We start from the raw sequence: 22,931 nt of genomic DNA, 5'->3' as shown, positions 1-22,931 counted from the left end.
TGCTTCCCATCTTCAGTAAGGTCAAGAGAAAAAGAAAATCCTCCCAAAGTTGGAACCTTCAGCAATGACCATTATAAATGGGAATTTTCTCCATTAGGGAGCTTTAGGCACCTAAAATTTGAAGCAGTAACTCCATTTGACCTTTGTGTGCATTCTACTTCTGTCATAATAATTTTGTATGTTAAATGATGATAATTTGGTTTAACCTCGAGCCCCTCACAGGATTTTGTAGTGTGGAATTTATTATTTATAATAATTATGAAAGGGAAATAATACCTGTACATATGTATCAAAGACATTTTTATTGGGATATTTGACTAGTATATACAAAAGTAATACAAAAAAGATACATCTTTGGTGATCTGTTCTTTCATGCCTTCATGAAAACTGATACAACTCACACCAGTATACTTGTGTACTTTAAGCATTATAGCTTTTAACTTCTCGTGGTGAAGAAAAAAGGCGCACAAAGTGATGAAGGTCTGCCCATTTAGGCAACCACATGACACGCTGATGCTCCATTTCATTAGCAATACTAAGTTAAACCCAAGAACAATTTGTACCATGCACAAGAAATTTTCAGTATTATCCTACTGAGAAAATCTGATAAAGATTTATTGAATGTAGGAAATAAACTTTCATCCAATGGTTGCCAAAATGAGATACAGTTGAGGTCTTTGTTATGAATGGGGGAAAATAAAAATAATAATAATAATAATTGAACGGTAAGGGATGTAATATGTTCAAATCAATTCCCACCTCAGGACCCAATGGCAAAAAAGCCAACAAATACCCACCCCTAAAATTCTTACCCATCTATCCTCCATTTCTTCCATATTTTCATCTTTATTTTGTTTGTATATCTACACACTTGTCATGCTTAATTTTCCTGGATCTACCAGCAGCCACATGACACACAATACAAAAATAAGCAAGTTTATGATATGCACCAATAGGGGAACACTGTACACAAACCAGTATTTGGGCAGGATCCTATTGCAGGCAACCAGGTAAGAGGGGTATGACCCATTGGGACAGGAGTAGGAGTGAGGGAAAGGTCTGTTAAACCAGTTAGTCTCCTACCACCTCTTCCCTTAAACCAATACCCTTCATTCTTCCCTGTATGTTTCATTATAATTTATGTTAACATGATTTCATTTGTCTGTGCAGAATACACCAAAGAAACATATAACCTACCATACAGGAACTAACACAACACAGTGTAGTGAATTACAGACAGAATCTTGGAAGACAAAGTTTCATACCCACAACTTTGAAAGGCAACATAGAAAGGACAGACTCTAAAAGCCCAAAATCTTGAAAGACAATGTAGAATGGACAGATCCATGGGACCCTGAACCTTGTAAACCAGTCACTAACCTTCCTCTCCTCTACCCAGGCTCCTAACTACAATACCCTTTATTCATTTGATCAAGATTATCCTGATGTCCACTTACGGTATTTACTCAACTGATGAAGGGGGTAATATCACAGAGAAAGGAGGGAGTATGGGCAGAAGCAGGGAGAAGGGAAAGGGGTGTTTCATATGGGAGGAGAGGGAAGCAGTGCCAAGTATGAAGGGGGACATAACACTTCCATCTTTAACTAGAGATTCTATCCATTCAATATCGTTTTTCGAGATTCTGTCCAGCTGAGATTGTTCTTTAGTTAGGAGTCTGAAAATATGTCTTGTAAGAGATTTTGTCTGCATGCGCAGTGCAGTTCACCTCCTTCCCTTGTTGATTTCTGTCCAATTTCACTTATTCAGGCTAGATGAAATTAAAGACAACACCAATTCCAACTGTCCTCCACGAGACTTTGGAAATAATACAAAATCTCTTCAAAATGTGAGAAAGAGAGCATATGCTTTAGGAAGTGCAATATTATACTGAAAGAGATCCTTTGAGGTGGCCTCCAGCACATCAAAACACCAAAGGAAACAAGGTTACCTGTCCACGCACAATGCCTGACAACCCTGAATGACCCATTGCTTATGGGATCAACTATTAACAAAAATCCCCTGGCAGTAGTAGGAATAAAGATATAGAAAAAATATATATTATTATTAATAATAAAAAGAAAAATAATAATAATGTATAATGAAATAATATAAAAACACATCCCAGTACCAAAACACAAGCAGTAGGAGAACAGTGCATCTGAAATATTTTTTGAAGTATGAGTCATATGGACAAACACTGAGCTTTAGATATTTACAGTATAAACAATGTAGGCTTACAGGTAGTTTTCTTTTCTACAATATCCGTAGTCTACAGTAAACTTGACACTATATACAGGCAGTAATGACTTCCTCCATCAAATATCTTTGCATTTGGTCAGGCCCATAGATTCCACCATTCTGTCTTATTATTTTATTCCAAAACATTTTAGAAATACATTAATGGAATGGACTGTCATCACGAATCTCCCACATTATTTGACAAAAATTATGCCACTGATCACCCTTTCAGCACAAGAAAATTTATATACTTGTTCAATGCATTTCCTCTTGGTGCAATGGAACAGCCCTTTTCCTTTCATCACTTGCTCAAACTTGTGCATCAAACAATTTATCATGAAGTTATACTTGAAAGATAAGATAAACAAGTGATTCATGAAGCATAATACATTATGCAAAAATATGGCGCAGTTTTTCTAGGGTTCGTACGACAAAGCAGTATAAACCTTGTGCATTATTTTTTCTAGAAAATGAGAAATTTGTATCATGTTGGCACCATGTTATACAAAACTTACAACTATCAATTTTTGCACTTATACCTTTCTCTTCTGCTTTGGAAATTCATAAGTATCATTTCAGCTCAAAGAGGTTATTCGGCCCACAAATAAAAAAAAATATATATATATGTATATAAAAAAAATAAATAATGATAATACATAAAATAAATAAAATAATATACAATAATAAGGTTTACTTGGAGAAAAAAAAAATTAGTTTTAGGTCCAGGTAAGGAGTAAGCACCAGGCTAAGGCCTTTCCTTTCGCATCCGTCTCAGAGTTCATCTTCTGCATAACTCCTCTCACTTATATTGGATAGCTCAGGAAAACCACTGACACCCATTTGCAACTATTCAGAGTCTGATCCATCCTCTTCAAAGCCTGTGAGGTCCACTTCAGCGAGCTTATTTGTGGTAAGTGCATACTCGAGCAGTGCCAAGTGACAGAACACATACTGGTCTGGCATCTGGATGGAAAAGGCACGTTGGGAACGAATCTTTTCTACTGTACCCTTTACATCTATACTTCCAACATCTTCCAGCCTTTTAATGCAGATGTCAAGAGTACAGAAGGTACCTGGGGGAAAAAAAGAAACAAAACTTTTACTTCATATTATAATAAAACATCACACTTTTACTCTGAACACTTAAACCACTCAATGTGCCAAGGATGTACCTACAAGTGTCCTGTGCTATGGACGTCAGAAAATCGTCTCTTTCATCTGTACTCTTAACCTGCCAAATTCTCATCAGACTGGGCTTAAGATGATAAATGACTTGCAACTATTTTTCCTCCAGCTTTTCAAAACAGGAGAAATAACTAGCAGCAACTGAGCCCCCCCCCCCCCAAACACACATACACCTCCTACAAGCAGAGAACAAAGAAATGGTCCCACACTGACAATTTTACTTAACTTAGAAGTGGACACCATATGCCTAGATGTCTATCCATAACCAAGTAAAACAATCTGGTGTCAGCCAAAACTAAAAATCTAAAGTACAATGTAGATTGAGAGAAGCAAGTAAATGCCTTGGATTAAAAAGCATAATGAGAAATGGACATTTAGGAATGGATGGTAAGAGGAGATGGTATGAAGGAGTGATTGTGCCAACAGCATTGTATGGGGCAGAAACATGGAACATAAGAGAAGGAATTTGAATGTGTTTGAGATGAGGTGTCTTGAGAAGTATGATGGGGATAGAGTGAGAAATGAGGAGGAGAATGGGGATGGTAAGGGAGTTGGGAGATAGGGTGGATGAAAGAGTATTGGGATGGTTTGGACACATGGAAAGAATGAGTGAAGAAAGGCATGGAAGGCAGATGTGGAGGGAGTGAACATGAGGGGGCAACCTAGGATGAGATGGATGGATGGGGTGAAAGGGGCTTTGGGGAAGAGGGGAATGTCTGTTGAGGAAGGACGGGAGAGGACAGAAGACTGGTGAATGGAAAATGGTAGATATATGGATGATGATGTGATGCATGAGGTGGAATGGAAGGGGGGTGAGGTAGTATGTGTGAGAAAAATTTGATGCAGCCCAAAGGGATTTCTCCCCGTCTTCTTTTCTGCATGAGATGGAGGTGGGGGGGTCACCGATTTGATGAAGTGACCTTGCTGTGGATGTGCTGCATCTTGTCCACTGCTTCTAACCCAGGGCAGTGGACAAGATGCAGGGATGACCCATCATCCAGGAGGTGCCAAGATAAGAGTGGGGGTGGAGGGGAGTGGAGTGTATTAGGGATGGTTTTTATGCCTTTGTTTTTTGGCATGAGGTTAATTACTGCTAAAGTGTTGCAACTGTAGCATATTCTGGTAAACAATCATAATGAACAAAATGACCAATAAAGGAATCCTCACCTGTTCTCCCAATGCCAGCAGAGCAGTGTACAACAATAGGTGGTCCCAAGGGATGACCTGTCCATGTGTCTCCCAAGGCAGAAGTGAGGCGTGTCTGTGATTCCCGCACATGGGTAAGGAAGTCTAGCATGGCAAGTGCTGACTCAGGCACACCATAATCTGGCCAAGCAGTGAACTGCAAATGTTCTACCTTTCTCTCCTCTCCTGTCTGTATGATACACAAATACTTTGGTGAAAAACATTACACACACACACATATATATATATATACATACAAGACGTGAATATGCATCAGCAGTATGGTCTCCACATATTGAAGGATATAAGACTGAGAATACAAAGGGCAGCAATCAAACAGGTCCCCAATCATATTAGGAAAGGCAAAAAGCACTGGGCCTGCTAACTTTGACAGATTGAAGAGAAAGATGTCAGGTCACTAAAGGGACCTTCCATATGTGGAGATTGCATTGACAGAAAAGATCTGATTAACAATGGGAGGACTTTAAGAGGTCATGGGAGTAAATTATGAAAGACCACATGTCTAAAGGATGTGAAGAAATACATTTTTCCATATAGATGCATATTTGGAATAGCTTAGGAAGTGATATAGCCCAAGCTCAAACTATACACATGTTCAACTCTAACCATGTTAACTGGATATCAAGGATATAGATTAAGCTGGAACTGTACATGAATTTGAGGCTAGATATGACAAAAAATTAGATAATAGGAGACAGGACCCAATGTTTGTTGCTCCTTTCCTGTATACTACAATTGGGTAAATGCATTTACATACACACAATAGAACCTTGGTTTTCATGAACTAAATTGGTCAAGGAATAAAACAATTTCCCCCATAAGAAATAACATTTTTAATTTATAAAGATAAGTAATAAGTTTTCCACTTCAAGTATTTGTGGTCTGCTTTGAAATAAGTGGTATCTGATCCTCAGCTCCTCTGTCATAGTTTCCTGTGTGTTTTGGGTTCCCTCATCTCCATTTAGGTTGATTGAGAACTAATATTTTGGTTGACTACCAGAGCAATTTTTTTTTTTTTTTTTTTTTTTTTTTTTTTTGGGAGAACAGATTTGTTCAACTTGTGAGGCATTCAAGAACCAAGGTTCTACCCTATGTGTATATTTATATATACATTACAAATATGACTATAGAACATACAATGACACAATAGGTAAAAGAAAAACTAGATTTAAAAATAATGAAGAACCATTGAGACTAGATTTATTATTTACATCATAACCTGAAATACATACATATACCAAAGGGTTTTTCCCCCTTACAAGGGAGGTATCCAAAACAAAAAAGGCATAGAAACCATTCCCACCCATTCCATCCCTAATACACTCCACTCCCCTCCACCCTCTTATCTTGGCACCTCCTGGATGATGGGTCATCCCTGCATCTTGTCCACTGCCCTAGGTCAGACACAGCACATCCACAGCAAGGCCACTTCATTAAATTGAGGATCCCCCCCTCTCCATCCCCTCATGCAAAAAAGGAGAAGACAGGGAGAGAGATCCCTTTGGGCTGCGTCAAATTTTTCTCACACTACGACGCCCCCCATCCCCCCACCTGTTCCACCTCATGCATTACATCACATCATCCATATACAACCATTCTCCATTCACCCATGTCTTCTTTCCTCTCTCATCCTTCCTCAACAGACATTCCTCTCTTCCCCAAAGCCCCTTTCAACCCATCCATCCATCTCATCCTAGGTCCTCATGTTCACTCCCTCCACATCTGCCTTCCATACCTTTTACTAGTCTTTCTTCACTCATTCTTTCCATGTGTCCAAACCATCCCAAAACTCTTTCATCCACCCTATCTCCCAACTCCCTTACCACCCCTGTTCTCCTCACCTCATTTCTCACTCTATCCAGCCTAGTAACCCCCATCATACTTCTCAGACACCTCATCTCAAACACATTCAAACTCCTTCTCTCTTCCTCTCTTATGTTCCATGTTTCTGCCCCGTACAGTGCTGTTGGAACAATCACTCCTTCATATAGTCTCCTCTTAGCATCCATTCCCAAATGTCTATTTCTCATTACACTTTTTAATCCACCAAGGCGTTTACTCGCTTCTCTCAATCTACATTCTACCTCCACCTTCACTCCACCTTTTCCTGCCACATTTGCACCCAAGTATCTAAAACTATCCACTTCCAGTCGCTCTCCCTTAATGCTCACTTCCAGTCTGCTGTCACTTTCACCCCTTGTACATTTCATCACCTTATTTTTACCTTCAACTTTCTTCTTTCACACACTCTCCTATACTCTGTCACCAACTTCCTCAGTCCCTCCTCTGATCCTGCTACAAGCGCAGTATCGTCCGCAAACAGCAACTGGCTCACCTCCCACTTTTCTTCAATTTCTTTAAACATCTCCAATCCCTGACCCACCACCCTTACATTTACCTCTCACACCACCCCATCCATGTACAAGTTGAACAGCCAAGGTGACATAACACATCCCTGACGAAGTCCCACCTTTACCTTGAACCACTCACTCTCTCCATTTCTAATCCTGACACATGCTCTACTACATACATATACCAAAGGCTTTTTCCCCCTACACAGGGGGTAGCCAAAAAGAAAAAGGCATAGAAACCACTCCCCCCCCCTCCATTCCATTTTCTATATATTCCACCCCTCCTCCCTCCCTCTTAACTTGGCACCTCCTGGATGACAGGTCATCCCTGCATCCTGTCCACTGCCCCGGGTCATAAACAATGTCTCATAAAAACTCTTGACAGCTCCTAGAAGCTTTCCTCCCATCCCGTATATCTGCAAGACCTCCCACAGTGCCTTCCTGTCAACCCTGTCATAAGCCTTTTCCAGATCCATAAAAGCCAAAAAAACATCCTTACCTTTTCCTATAGCTTTCTCACATATCCATCTTACCACAGAAATCTCATCTACACAACCTCTACCTGTCCTAAATCCACACTGCTCCTCGCCAATCACTCCTTCTGTTCCTCTCCTAATCCTCTCAATCAAGATCCTCCCATAAGCCTTCCCAACTACACTTAACAAGCTAATCCCTCTGAAACTACTACACTCACACTTGTCCCCTTTTCCCTTGTAAAGTGAAACTATACAGGCACTCCTCCAGTCCCCCGGCACTCTACCCTCTCTCCAGCAAATCTTAAATAAACTCACCAGCCAGTCCACCATCACTGTACCTCCTTTTTTTTAAAGATTCTGTATGGCATCCATCCAGACCGAAATAGTAGACAAAACTGAATACAAGACACCAAATGCAAAAAGTTATCACATGCTACTTGAGTTAGAACTAAAGGAGGAAATATAAAGAGAAATGTTGGAAAGTTGCTAGAGAAGATACTTGTCACCCAATAATGACCAAAGAGTCTAATGTTTAAGTAAGATTATAAAACTGCTTACCCTATTGTCTACTACTGACAGCTGAGCCATAGCGTAATCTCTGAACTGCTGAAGCAAAGTGTTCGTGATGGTGTAGTGCTGATGGGTGGCTGTAGCTCCCTGGGTCACTGGCCAGTACTGTCCGCACTTAGTGCGTCCTCTTTCTACACCACGTGTTGTCATTACAACAACACACACATGCTGCTCCCATATCATCCTCCAGAAGTCTCCAAATGTGCTTGGAAGTGGGCCTGCATTAGATTGAATAAAAATACCATTATTTCCAGCTCAGTTGACAATATAATTCAACAAGTGTTGGTATTTGGCAATAGGTGAGTCAAATACCATTTGGATAACAAAAGCAAACCATACCCTGTGTGGATATAAAGGCATTCTTCTGTTTGTATCCATCGACAAAATTGGCATTAATGTAATCTGTCTGTGGATCTTCATCTTCTGTGCACAGAACAACCCGAGAGTGGTCAAAGCAGAGTACATCTGTGTACCTGTTCTTTATCTGGTTACATCGTTGTCTGAAAAGAGAGAAATTAGAAATACAATAACAAGCTTAAGTACACAATCCTTCTATCAGTCAATGAACTGTTCTCCCAAATTCCTGACTTGAAACCTGCAGCTTAGCTATCAACAATGATTCTAGAGTTCCTCCATAGTGCTCTTCAGTAAGAAATATTGGATTTGTCTTTATTGTACAAGTATGGGTCTCTTTCTACAAGTCACCATATCAGGTGTGAAAAAGTGGTAGAAAAATAGCGAAGAAAGAGATTAAGTAACTGCGTATCCTGGTTTTGTGTATGGATGATGCCGTAATGCATGGGAGTAAGGGGTGGGGTGGAAAAAGAGAGTATGTGTGAATGACATTTTGATGCAGCCTGAAGGGATTTCTCCCCGTCTTCTCTTTTTCTGCATGAAGGGGACAGAGGAGGGGGGGTTGCTGATTAAACAAAGTGGCCATGCTGTGGATGTGGTGTGTCTTGCTGCATTGCTTCTGATCCAGGGCAGTGGGCAACATGCAGGGACAACCCATCATCCAGGAGAAGCCAAGAAAAAAGGGAGGTGCAGTGAACAGGAGTGGAGTATGTGGGGATGACATGAGTGGGAGTGGATTTGTGCCTTTTGACTTCAGCTACCTCCATTGTAAGGGGGAAAGAGCCCTTGGTGTGTGTCACAAGACACAGCACACCTACAGCAAGGTCACTTCATTAAATCGGCGGCCCCCCCTTCTCTGTCCCCTCATGCAGAAATGGAGAAGATGGGGAGAAATCCCTTTGGGCTGTGTCAATTTATTTTTCACACACACTCTCTTACCCCCTATTCCCCACCCACTCCCCCTCATGAATCACAGCATCTCCATACACAACCATTCTCCATTCACCCCTATCTTCTGTTTTCTCCCATCCTTCTTCAACAGACATTCCCCACTTTCCCAATGCCCTTTTTACTCCATCCATCCATCTCGTCCTAGGTCACCCCCTCATGTTCACGCATTTTACCTCTACCTTCCACACCTCTTTTACTAATCTTTCTTCACTTATTCTTTCCATGTGTCCAAACCATCCCAATACTATTTCATCAACCCTATCTCCCAACTCCCATTCCCCTCCTCACTTCCTCGCTTCTCACCCCTATCATACTTCTCAGGCACCTCATCTCAAACACATTCAAACTCCTCCTATCTTCCTCTCTTATGTTCCATGTTTCTCTCCCATACAGTACTATCTGCACAATCACTCCTTCATACAATCTCCTCTTGGCATCCATTCCCAAATGCCTATTTCTCATTACACTTTTAATCCCCCAAGGCATTTACTTGCTTCTCTCAATCTACATTCTACCTCCCTTCCCACCACATTCACATCCAAGTATCTAAAACTATCCACTTTCTCTAGTCTCCCTTAATACTCACTTCCAGTCTGCTGCCACTTTCCCGTTTTTTTCCTTTATCCATCTTTTCCAAGATTTGTCTCTTATCTTTTGCCTCACTACATCTTTTGTTATACCAGCACTTAATGTACACAGTTTCCCGTTTTTGTTTTGGTACGTATTTATCATCCATTTCTCTTCCACCTGTATTTCTTCATTAATGGAGTTTTCCCAACTTGTTTTTTGAAAGAATTTTCTAACTTTCCCAAAATTCATTTTGTTATACATCAGTCTTCCTTTTCTGTGTTTCTTGTTTCTTTTCAGATACATTTTCTCTTTTAGTTTGACCTCAAGTAGTATGTGGTCACTCGTCTTGACGGTTCTTCATTATTTCTATATCTGGTATTCTCTTTTACCCATTGAGTCATTGTGTATTCAATGGTCATATCCAGTAGTATGTTTACCCACTGGTCCTTTCCACCTTCACTGTCATCATCTCCCAGCATATTTCTTTAAGGTCACCCATAATTACTAAATTTCCTCCTTTCAGTATTTCATTTAACCCCTTCCATACGGTGCCGCATACGTTGGCATCATGAGGAGCAAGTGGATACGTGAGGCTGCCATATCGGCGTCTTGATTATATTTATTGTAGCTGCCCCTCCGTAATGACATACTCTCTAAACTGTCTGTAATCACATTTTCTATGGTTATCAAAATTCACGGGTGAAAGAGAGAACGATCGATATAAGCGGTGACTATATTTTCTGATGCGAGTATTATTACGACACGTCGTACGGCTGGCATCGGCTGCTGCCCGCGAGATTTAAGGCCCGTACTGAAGAGGTTAATATATGCCTTATATTTACCTAGTTGTATCTTACACTTGTTGCTTAAGACTACATCATTTCTTTTTGTTAATGTTTAGGCATGACAGTTCGCTTTCTATCAGTACCATGTAACCCAGTGCTACCTGCCATAAGGTTGGATTGTCAACAACTAAAATGGCTACCCCTACTGGTTGCCTGCCAGTGAGGAGGATATGTTGGACACCCAGATGGAGAAATGTAAATGTAGTAGATGGTAGTAGTAGGGAAATATCAGGAGTTTTGAAAAGATGATAGCTAGTAAACGCCTTGGGGGAATCAAAGTGTCATGAGAAATAAGTATCTCCAAATAGATGCAAAGAGACATGGTATGAGGCAAATGAAACAAAAAATTTACACACACTGCAGAATGGAGCACTGGATGTAATAACAGGATGCACCAAAACTACCTCATAGGACACCTACATACAGAAATCCTCCCAAAAGCCCATCACACAAAAATGACACGAACACCATTCTAACCCAAAACCCATAACCCCTTCCCCAGCAGCTTTTTTTTTTAGCCAAGTGTTACAAAATTGGGAAGTGGATTTATGCCTTTGTTTTTTGGCTACCTCCCTTGTAGGGGGTAAAAAGCCTTTGGTATATTATGTTCCAAAATCTGATGACTTTTTTTTTTATTTGCTTAATAGTATTTATTATGTGGCTTACCTGTGAATTATTTATTTTTCTAATTATGATATGGATTAACATCACAAACTTCCCCCTATCGGAAGGTTAAGATGGTGCCCCTGTAACCATTACTAACCATCACCTACCACACACATGATCCACATGCTTGCAACATAGCGAGACTCCCCTCTTGCTTACCTTGCTTTCCCAGAACACATACATCTAACACAGCAGAATTCAGACAAAACAGGATATCACCTAGAACATGCCAAATACCACCAGACTAACCCATTAAAAACCCTTTATTATAACTCCCCCTTATTATATTACCCATAAGCTAACATATATATAACATACCTAACAACACCCACCAACTATACGACTAACCCTCATATATAAAACTGACCCCAATGTAACTTACAACAACCCACTAACCCCCTATATTAACCTTCGACACCTATGTCACGAACGCCAGAGCTGGGCAGGTCAAGAGCCTACCAGCAAGCCAGAGCTGGGCAGGTCAAGAGCCTACCAGCCAGAAGGCTGAGCAGTGTGATAACACTGCCAGCCAGGTGTGCCCTAGGTCAAGGCCTGGCACTTGCTGTATTTTGCCCACAGGGTCCATATATACATCTGTTGTTAACAACTCCAGATTACGTTGTTATAAATAGAAGAAATTTCGGTTTTGGAGTTTATCTCGCCCGCATTAAGACCATCTTATGTAACCACAACCATTATCGGTTACACCCCTCACAGAGGACTTTGTAGCATGGAATTTAATGAACCATGCCCTTGGTTCAACTTCACTGGTGGCAGGATTCGAACCACCATCCCTTCAACCTCCGCCGCAAGTAACGACGCCCTAACCCGCGTCTGATATTTCAATAAGGAGCATCCCAACACGAGATCTTTTGGTCCATGACTAGGTCGGATGCAAAAAGATTTAATTTCCCTATTTACTTAGTTGTATCTTAAAGGAAGGGGACCTATGCTTGTGGTGTCCTGTTTTTTGTATCTCACAGTGTCTAGTTTGCTCTTAACCTCTTCACTCCGGGGCACATTGCTCGTCTGGCAGCATTAGCTGCCCGACGTGCGATGTTGCGTCATAATAATCACATTATAAAAAATAAAGTTAGTGCTCAATCGTTCATTCTCCTTCACCCGTGTATTTTGATAACCATAGAAAATTGATGAAGCCAGTTTAGAGAGAATGGAAATTACGTAGGTACGACTACAATAACTATAATCAAGATGGCGACGTCGGCATCATCGAGTACCCACTTGCTCCTCATGCCGCCTACGTAGGCGTCACCATATGGAAGTGGTTAAATTCATGTATAGTTTCTGTATACACTATGGTTTTATCCAGTTTGTTCCAGATATCCACCATTCAGTGAGGAAAACTTGCTTCTTTTTTTTCAGGTCTTCTATAACTATCCTTTTTGAGTTTCTTTTCATGTCCCCTTGTATTTCTCTTATTCCAATTTAGTAAGTCCTATCTATCAAGGACTTCCATGCCTTTCATGATTCTGTAAATGTATTTTATGTTAATTCCTCTACACATTCTTTCAATATCCAATTTGCAATTCCATCCGGACCATGGGATTTTCTAACATCAAAGTTCTTTATTTGATCGCTGATTTCCTTCTTTGTTACAGTTATTTCCTTCATTGGGGGGATTTCTGTATGAAGTGATGAGTGTGCCTTTGACATTGCATGGGGTAAAAACCTGAAAATTTAAGGCAGCTGGAAAGGAAAAGTTTAAACGTGTTGATGAAGTGTTTAAGAAGTATGGTGGGGGATACTAGGATGGATGGAGTGAGAAATGAGGAGAGCAGAGATAGAAACAGAAGTGGCAGATTAGGAAGATGAAAGAACATCAAGATGGTTTGGGCACATGAGAAGAAGAACAAGGAAACACTAGCATAAAGATTGTGGAAGGCAGAGGTGGATGGAAGGAATCTGATGGGAAGACCAAAAATGAGATGGATGGATAAGGTGAAGTGGAAAATGTTGAGCAGGGAATGGATAATTAATTTATCCATTGCCCCTAGTCTCTTTTGCAGAAAATCCACAGCCTCCAGGAAACCAGCAACCTCGAGGGAAGGAAGAAGGCAAGAGATAAGTGAGTGGAGAATGGTTGAAAATGGAATATAAACTGATGTGGCCCAAAATGATTTCTCCTCGTCTTTTATATGTCCATGTGATAGGACAAGGAGAGACAGCCACTGTTTATATGAAGTGGCTTGCCCTGCAATGGATGTGTTGTGTCTTGCTGCCAGGTCCTCCAAGAGGAATTTTGCAAGGTGGTACAAGTTCTCTTTTGTTTTCCTCAAAATTGAAGATTTGATGTCCAGTAAATCTACAATAATTAGTAACAAATACTAATCAAAAGAACTAAGTGTGGTGTGATAAATATAGTATTGTTTGTGCATGTCAATGTATGTGTATGTCAGGATGGGGAAAGTATAGAAAGTGCTGTGGGGCCCTTCTTAGCTCTTGGACCCTGGCTGAACCCGAACCCCCCCCCCCCAACCTCTCACAGGCCCTGCTTGCTGCATTTCTTATGACCTGGACAAAGGGCTGGGGATGAGATGACCCTTTCATTCACATGGAACTAAAATGAAAAGGGAAAAGGAGTTGGATGTTTAGGGGTGGGTGTACTTGTATGTCTTGGCTGGCTACCTCCCTAATAAGGGGAAAGAGGCCTATTGGTATGTAGACAGATAGTCTGAGGACTGTCCTACAAGACCACTAGAAGCAAGTACCTGTCATTAGTCCCTCCCTTATCCTATTACTTGTCAATTCTATACAGCACTCCTGGTATATTCTATCTATATACCAATAGGATTCTTCCCTCTTACAAGGGAGATAGCCCCAATATATTCATAAAAATCAATCCTCTGTAATTCTTGCATCCCAAATTAGACTAAAAAATTATACTGCTCAAACAAGTGATCAATTCAAGAGCATAGCTCTTGTCCATACTCTAAAATATCCAAACTAATCATCTATAAAAATGGAGACAATTAAGCACCTTGAATTATCAAAAGTGCCTTCTGCAGGTCTAGTTTTAATCTGGCTATAGTCTTGATACAGTCCTTGTCTGCCTTTATGTCGAAGGTGAAGAACAAATTCTTCTAAAGAGAATCCCCCTCCATCATCATAGTGTAGACTGTCATCATCACTGAAGCCACTGCTTCCACTACTGGGAGGAGCCACAGGAGAGCTGCCACCTGGAATCAATTAATATACCTAATTATCTATATAATTAAAGTTAACAAATCTTAAAAAAAAAAAAAAAAAAAAAAAAAAATTGCAGCACACTGGCAATTTCCCCTTGAACACTGTTCCTACATGCCACTTTTCTAAACTTACCAATTAAATGAACATCATCCTCTGTACTTTGTGAAACATGACCATTTATGTGGGGAACCTCATCCTGTGAGTTTTCTGTCAGCCCTTTAACGGCTGCTACTGTACTACTGGTGACCTTCTCAATTTCCTCATCTTCATCCCCATTGCCTTCTTCATCACTCAGGTTCTGCTGACATAGCTGCTCTTGGCTAAGATGCTGCTCTAAGTCATCCTCATCATCATGGCTTTCATTGAGTAAGCTTTTTTCATAAGAACTGTGATCATCATCACTACAATCAAGGCAAACCTGCAAACCCAACACAGGTTAATAATGGGATTAAAGAAGAGAAAAAATAATAATAATAATAATATAAAACACTGATTAAGAAAAGTAAGCATTCATAATCAATGACAAAATACAAATGGATAACTTCTCAATGCTGCTTAAACAAATGTAATGAGAGAGAGAGAGAGAAATAAGGGAGGTCAATTATGACAGCAACTTGCCTGTCATCCAGGTGCCAAGATAAGAGAGAGGGAAGAGGGTGGAATTGGTTTTTATGCCTTTGTTTTTTGGTTACCTCCCTTGTAAGGGGGAGAAACCTTTGGTATATGTATGTATGTATGTATGTATGTAACTTACCTGTTGTTCTGTTATCGTGTGTGTGTCTGTGGGCACCATGCTGGAGATGTGGTTTCCTGCTTCTCCGCCTACCTGCAGGGCAGCAGGAGGCACCTCACCCAAGGGTGCCACGTCACAAAGCTCAGGAGGATGTCTGTTGGTCATGGATTTCACACAGTGGAGGAGCCAGGCAGAGTGATCAATTTGCAGTGACCCTCCTAATGATGAAGGAAGACAGTCTGCAGGTATGTGGTTAACTAACTGTGGAAGAGAAAAGAAAATATTAAATAAATACCAATCGCTTTTTCACCTTATAGGAGAGGTGGCCAAGTCAATGCTCATATCCTCATGGTAAACAAACTCTTTCATCCAATCCTCCCATTCCAGCAACTTCGGTATGAAGGATTGCCTTGTCCTCTGCCCTGTCAGGCCTTGCTCTTCCACAGCAGGGCCTGACAGCTAAGGCTAGTTTATCTCCACCGTTTCACCCAAAGGTGACACCCTCACCCCTCCTCATCCACTCAAAACTAAATCATGAAGTAGATGAGAGGAATAACCATTTGGGCAGCAGCATCCCTTCATTCATTTACGATCTCCCTCTAAGTCACTATCTTTTGCACTCAAAACTTTTTTAAATCATAGTACATACATATATACAAATACCAAAGGCCTTTTCCCCCTTACAAGGGAGGTAGCTAAAAAACAAAGGCATAAAATCCACTCCCACCAATTCTATCCCTATACCCACTCCCATCCACCTCCCTCCCTTCCTCTTATCTTGGCTCCTCCTGGATGACGGGTCATCCCTGGATCTTGCCCACTGCCCTAAGTCAGAAGCAGTGTTGCAAGACATAGCACATCCACAGCAAGGCTACTTCCTCAAACTGGCAACCCCCCCTCTCTGTCCCCTCATGCATTAAAGGAAAAGATGGGGAGAAATCCCTTCAGGCTGTGTCAATTTATTTTTCACACATACTCCCTCACATCCCATCCCCCACCCACTCCCCCTCATGCATCATAGCATCATCCATAGACAACCATTCTCCATTCACCCATCTTCTGTCTTCTCCCATCCTTCCTCAACAGACATTCCCCTCTTTCCCAATGCCCCTTTTACCCCATCCATCCATCTCATCCTTGGTCGACCCCTCATGTTCACTCCTTCTACCTCTGCCTTCCACACCTATTTACTTATCTTTCTTCACTCATTCTTAGAAAAACAATCATAGTAATCTATCATATTATGAGACATCTACTGATACATGATGTTTACATTGACATTATATCTCATAAATATCAAGAAATGTTATAAATTATCTCAATGTCTGATGCAAGTGCAAATTATTTCAAATAACATTATATCTCATTACAAATACAGAGAAACTGTTGGTCATGGAAGACATGACAATCAAAATAAAACTAGGAATGGGATACTTAATACCTCTGGGGAAGACACAGTGAAGACACGGTCCCTTAGCTTTTCTCTTACGAATAATCGCAGTACTTTGAAAGGAGCTTTGAACCATAGAGGAGCTGTGACAATCAGGACCTTTTTTAGACGTGCTGGGTAGCCACCCTGGATGAAGAACCTTTTGTTAATATTATGTAAATACACTAACTGGGTTACCTTTTCCAAACTGTGTGTATACAGAGAGCCTATCCATGCATCTTTTTTAATACATATGTGCCTCCATACTAGGGTAATGCCTGCATGGTAACATGCAATTAGTACTATAGGGAATGTTTCAGGGTGGGATGGGTGGAGGGTGGGCGCTTGTCTTAGTTGGTTACCTCCTTTATATGGGAGATATTGATTCAAGGAATGTAACTCCACCTGCACACACTCTTCACAAACATCACTCCTCAAGTACTGGAAGAATTCAATAAGAAAGCCTCATCAGAAGGAACAGTTATGATAACTAGAGGCTTTTGACATGGTCCATAGAAACATACTATCCAAAAAGATCATTAGGGCAGGCTTAAATAACAATTAGTTATTAACCAACTTCATGGCAAGAAGACAATGCACAATAACCCACAGGTGGAGAGCCACCAAGCCTCCTGCCGATTGCACTTAGACACCACTCAGGCCAAAGGTACGGGCACCAGAGGTGGAAATGTGAGGGGGGGAAGAAAAAAGAAAAGAAAAAAAAATCCACACAGAGTGGTGGACATCTGGAACAAACTGGACAAAACAATAGTGTATGCAAATACTATACACAAATTTAAGAGCAAACTAGACACTGCAAGATATAAAGGCAGGGCACCACGAGCATAGCTCCCCTTCCCACAAGATACAACTAGGTAAATATACAGTGAAGGATATAAGAAAGAGCAAAACAATACAAAGGGCAGCAACCTAACAGGTCCCCAACCTGGCATATAAACCTAGGAATATGTAAATGGTAAACTAAAAAACAAACAGGAACTAGTGAAACTATGCCAAGAAAATATGGAATACACAGAGGATACAGAAATGATCGAAGTTATGAGTAAGCACTTATATTTAGTTTTCACTACAGAAAATGTACCTTGGGATGAAGGAAGGGAAGTAACCCCCCCCCCCATGAGGGAAATAACAGTATTATGGAAAGAAATAATGGACCAAATAATGAACCTTGATGTCAGAAAATTGCACAGCCCAGATGGAATAGCAAATTGGACATTAAAAGAATGTAAAGAATAGACAAAATATACAACATAATAAGATGCTTACTCAAGGAAGGAAAAATACCAGAAGACTGGGAAAATGTTGATATAGTACCAATCTATAAAGGAGGAAATAAGGAAGACAACAAATTAAAGATTTGTTTCCCTTACAAGCATAGTAGCCAAAATTTGTGAAAAAGTTATGAAAAGTAGATGGATAAAACATCTGGAGAACAATTACTAAATCAGAGACAATTCAGTTTTAGATAGGGAAGATCATGTACCACAAATTTGATTTGTTTTTACTCAAGACTACTAGATATAATACAGGAAAGGGACAGATGGGCTGATTGTGCTTTCCTGGACCTACAAAAAACTTTTGACAAAGTCTCTCACAAAAAACTATTTAAACTGGAAACCATAGGAGGAATACAAAGTAAATACATACATACATATACCAAAGGCTTTCCCCCTACACTGGGGGTAGCCAAAAAGAAAAAGGCATAGAAACCACTCCCACCTATTCCATTTCCTATACATTCCACTCCCCTCCCTCCCATCTTGGCACCTCTTGGATGATGGGTCATCCCTGCATCCTGTCCACTGCCTTGGGTCAGAAACAGTGTCGCAAGACACAGCACATCCACAGCAAGGCCACTTCATAAATTCAGCGACTCCCCCTCTCCGACCCCCCATGCAGAAAAGAAGACAGGGAGAAAACCCTTAGGGATGCGTCAAATTTTTTCTCATACATACTTCCTCGCCCCCCATCCCCCCACCCACTCCCCCTCATGCATCACAGCATCATCTATACACAACCCCTCTCCATTCACCCCTATCTTCTGTCCTCTCCCATCCTTCCTCAACAGACATTCCTGTCTTTTGTAATGCCCCCTTTCACCCCATCCATCCATATCATCCTAGGACGCCCCCTCATATTCACTCCTTCCACTTCTGCCTTTCACACTTCTTTTACTAATCTTTCTTCACTCATTCTTTCCATGTGTCCAAACCATCCTAATACTCTTTCATCAACCCTATCTCCCAGCTCCCTTTCCACCCCTGTTTTCCTCCTCACCTCCTCATTTCTCACTCTATCTAGCCTAGTGACCCCTATCATACTTCTCAGACATTTCATCTCAAACACATTCAGACTCCTCTCTTCCTCTCTCATGTTCCATGTTTCTGCCCCCTACAGTGTTGTTGGCACAATCACTCCTTCATATAACCTCCTCTTAGCATCCATTCCCAGATGTCTATTTCTCATTACACTTTTTAATCCACCAAGGCGTTTACTCGCTTCTCTCAATCTACATTCTACCTCCACCCCCACTCCTCCCTTTCCTGCCACTATGAAGATGGCCCCAACGCTATCAAAACTGTCATATGAAGATTGTCAAAAAAAAAAATTACTGACTCTGGAACAAAGAAGAGAAAGAGGCGACTTGTTGACTATGTACAGAAGTCCTGAATAGTGGAGACTCACTAAATTGGGATAAGAGAAATACATGAGGACATGGAAAGAAGCTCAAAAAGGACAGTTATAGAAGAGATCTGAAAAAGAACACCTTTCCCCACAGAGTGGTGGATGTATGGAACACAGTTGATGAAACAATAGTATGTGCATAAACAATACACAAATTTAAGGACAAATTAGACATAGCAAGATACAGAGATGGGACACCATGAGCATAGCTCCCCTTCCCGTAAGATAAAACTAGGTAGGTAAATACACATACAGAGTGAAGGAGAGCAAAAAGAAAGTGAAGTGAGAGAGAAGAGAGTGAAGAAAGAGCAAAAGAATACAGAGGGCAGCAACCTAACTGGTCCCCAGCCTGGCATATAAACCATATGAGGCAAGACTAAGAGCACTGGGTCTGCCAACTTTGAAAGATCAAAGAGAAAGAGGTGATATGATTACAGTATTCAAGTCACTAAAGGGGATATGATTGCACTGATGGAAGAGATCTGATTAAAGATGGGATGACTTTAAGAGGTCATGGAATCAAATTAAGAAAGATCACATGTCTATAGGATATGAAGTTTTCTACATAGATGCATAAACATGTGGAATAGTTTAGGTGATATAGCCCAAGTTCAAATGATACACGAGTTCAATTCTAAATATAATTGGAAAACAAGAATATAGATTAAGTTGGAACTGTACATGGATTTGATGCTAGGTATAATAAAAAATTAAGAGAATAGGAGGTGGGATCCAATGAGTGTTGTTCCTTTCATGTATACTATAATTAGGTAAACACACACACACACAAAGTCCCATTTAATCCCAGCTACTTTGTCCTCACCCCACCCCCTCAGCCTATAGTCCTACTCTCTGCAGATTAATTAATTGCTGCCTCAAGTTTCACCAAGTGGATTACCCACAGGCCAACAGTGGAGTTTTATTTTTCTTCTTGTTTGTCAGTGTGGGCCAAACTGTTTATATCACTAGATAAAATTTGTAGGAAGAGGAGACCAGTTGTTATGAGTTGTCAGCTCTCCATGTGTGGAAAAAAGTAAGAAATACAGCTGAAGATGATAGAATCCATTCTAGAGACCAAGAGTCAGCCACTCAGGGCTGTACCTCCTGGAGGTGAAGGGGTTGATGGGTTTTGAAAATGGGCAGCTCTACTGTCCACCTTGCAGGACCACCACGTAAAGATACCATCATTGATCCCCAATGCTGAACAACATCAAAAGTAAACTAGAACAAGACAAGCACAGTGTCATTGGCTCAAAGATACAAATCATCTCATAATCCTACAAACTTGTATATACACATGTAAATTTAGTACCTTCAAAAGATTTAAAATTTTCTGGGAGAGTTGGTAATCAAAGTTCTGGTAAACAGAGTCAGTCATATCATAGACAAAGACAAGACCACATCGCTGAGTTTGAGTTGACTCAAGTGCAGCATCCAGTTGATACACCACTCCTTGAAGGGTTGTCTGGTGTGTTGCCTGACGAGGGTCGTGCAGACGGGCAGTAAAGACTGCTATTGCCGAGCCCGAGGAGTCTCGACCAGGCTAGAAATAAATCAAAAGGATTAAAATCATAATAGTGGCTGCTCTCTAAATACTATGCCTATTTTAGAGAGGGGCACTTGTGTTTCAATGTAAGGCCAAGTATTTAAGTTTTTGTCCAGTATGAGAGGTAAACCATATAATCTGACTATTGCGTGTGTCTTAGATTTATGCTTATTGGGTAAGCAACAACACTAAGGATTCCTGAGGGAAAGCACACAGCTTATCCAGGCAAATGTGCAAGTTTTTAGTTATGTTGTTAGTTGCAGTTAGTTTATCTGCATGCAAGAGCACTGACGTGTGCTCTGGGTTTGGTGTGGGGAGGCTGTGTATGAACTAGTTAAATGGGGGTGATAGTATTCATTGGAGGATTCCACTGTACAATCCTTTGGTTTCTGATAGCTGACTGTTCTGTGATAGCCTTGAACATGTCTGCTTGGTTTGGAAGAGAGGGAGGGAGGGAGGGGGAGGGGGGGGGGAGAGAGAGAGAGAGAAAGAGAGAGAGAGAGAGAGAGAGAGAGAGAGAGAGAGAGAGAGAGAGAGAGAGAGAGAGAGAGAGAGAGAGAGAGAGAGAGAGAGAGAGAGAGAGAGAGAGAGAGAGAGAGATATGCAAGACCCAAATAGAGTGAGAGACAGAAACAGATAGTGAGACAAAGAGACACAGTGAGAGAGAATCAGAGCAAGAGAGACACTGAAAGAGACAGACACACAGAGAACAAGACAGACACTGAAAGAGACAGAGAGACAGAGAACAAGACAGACACTGAAAGAGACAGAGAGACAGAGTGAGAAAGACAGAGGCAAAGAGAGAGAATGAAACATAGACAGGGAGAGACAGATAATGAACAAGACAGAGACAGAAACTGAGAGACAGTGTTAGAGCCATAGAGAAGGAAACAGGAATACAGACAGGCAGAGGGAGAGACTGGAAGAATGAGAGACAGATTGAGGGAGATGCAGAATGAGAGAGACAGACAGAAAAACAGAACAAATGTGAAAGACAGAAAGAGTCAGAGAAAAAAGAGAGAAAGAGACAGGGAGACAGATGAGAGAGCAAGAGAGAAAGGCAGAATGAAAGAGACAGAGCAAGAGAGAGCAAGAGACAGAGTGAGAGATACAAAAATAGAAAAAATAGAGAGACAGAGTTAGAGAGAGCCATGAGAGGGAGACATGGAGACTGAGTGACAGATAATAAGAGAGACAAAGTGAGAGACAGAGAAAAAGAAAGACAGAAAAAGAGAGTGAGATGGACAGAGACAAAAAAGACAGTGAGTGAGACAGAGACAAAGACAGAGTTGAGAGAGACAGTCAGAGAGAAAGAGAGGGAGGAGATCAGAGTGGGGAAGAGATTGGCGAGGGGAGAAAGAGGGGAAGGAGGGGTGGGAGAGAGATGGAGACAGAGAGAGAGGAAGAGGAGAGAGAGAAAGAGGGGAGAGAGAAAGGAAGAGGGGAGGGAGAGAGGAAGAGGGGGGAGAGTGAGAGGAAGAGGGGCAGAGAGAGAGGAAGTGGGGAGAGAGAGAGGAAGAGGGGAGAGACAAAGAGGCAGATAGAGACCCAAAGAGAGTGAGACAAAGACACCAAAAGAGTGAGAGGCAGAGACACACAGTCAGAGAGAGAATCAGAAAGAGAAAGATACAGAGAATGAGTGAGAACGAGACAGAGAATGAGATAGAGCGAGACAGAAGGAGTGAAAAAGACAATGAAAAAGAGAGAGGCAAAGAGACAGGGAGAGTGTGAGAGACCATGAAACAGACAGGGAGAGACAGATAAAATGAGTGAGCCAGAGACAGAGAGACAGAGTTAGAAAGACCCATAGATACAGAAACAGAGACAGAGACTGAAAGAATGAGAGACAGAGGGTGAGGCAGAGAGACAAAGACAAAGAGAATGAAAGTGAGGGACA

The 22,931-nt window shown here is 41.1% G+C and overlaps 1 protein-coding gene across 15 annotated transcripts in view; it reads right to left on the bottom strand.

The window, feature by feature from the left end:
• Positions 1-283: 283 nt before the first annotated feature.
• Ptpmeg2 (Protein tyrosine phosphatase Meg2) overlaps positions 284-22,931 on the bottom strand; it is a 520,977-nt gene continuing 498,329 nt past the window's right edge. For 12 of the 15 annotated variants that reach the window (XM_076197078.1, XM_076197115.1, XM_076197125.1 and 9 more), the window contains 9 exons: positions 20,801-21,031; positions 16,788-16,929; positions 15,375-15,610; positions 14,753-15,038; positions 14,412-14,610; positions 8,367-8,527; positions 8,016-8,245; positions 4,592-4,799; positions 284-3,312 (listed from right to left, as the gene is read on the bottom strand). In XM_076197078.1, the coding sequence (XP_076053193.1) occupies positions 3,086-3,312; positions 4,592-4,799; positions 8,016-8,245; positions 8,367-8,527; positions 14,412-14,610; positions 14,753-15,038; positions 15,375-15,610; positions 16,788-16,929; positions 20,801-21,031 (1,920 nt within the window). In that variant the 3' untranslated portion in view covers positions 284-3,085. Of the gene's footprint in view, positions 3,313-4,591; positions 4,800-8,015; positions 8,246-8,366; positions 8,528-14,411; positions 14,611-14,752; positions 15,039-15,374; positions 15,615-16,787; positions 16,930-20,800; positions 21,032-22,931 lie in introns of all 15 variants that reach the window. The other 3 variants (XM_076197088.1, XM_076197031.1, XM_076197107.1) reach the window with 3 other exon arrangements.

This window comes from Oratosquilla oratoria, chromosome 1, assembly GCF_046742065.1.
Source record: "Oratosquilla oratoria isolate Oo_2021 chromosome 1, ASM4674206v1, whole genome shotgun sequence".
NCBI classification, from domain to species: Eukaryota; Metazoa; Arthropoda; class Malacostraca; order Stomatopoda; family Squillidae; genus Oratosquilla; species Oratosquilla oratoria.
Note: the sequence above shows the minus strand (reverse complement) of the source record. Positions and strands in the feature narration are given on the sequence as shown.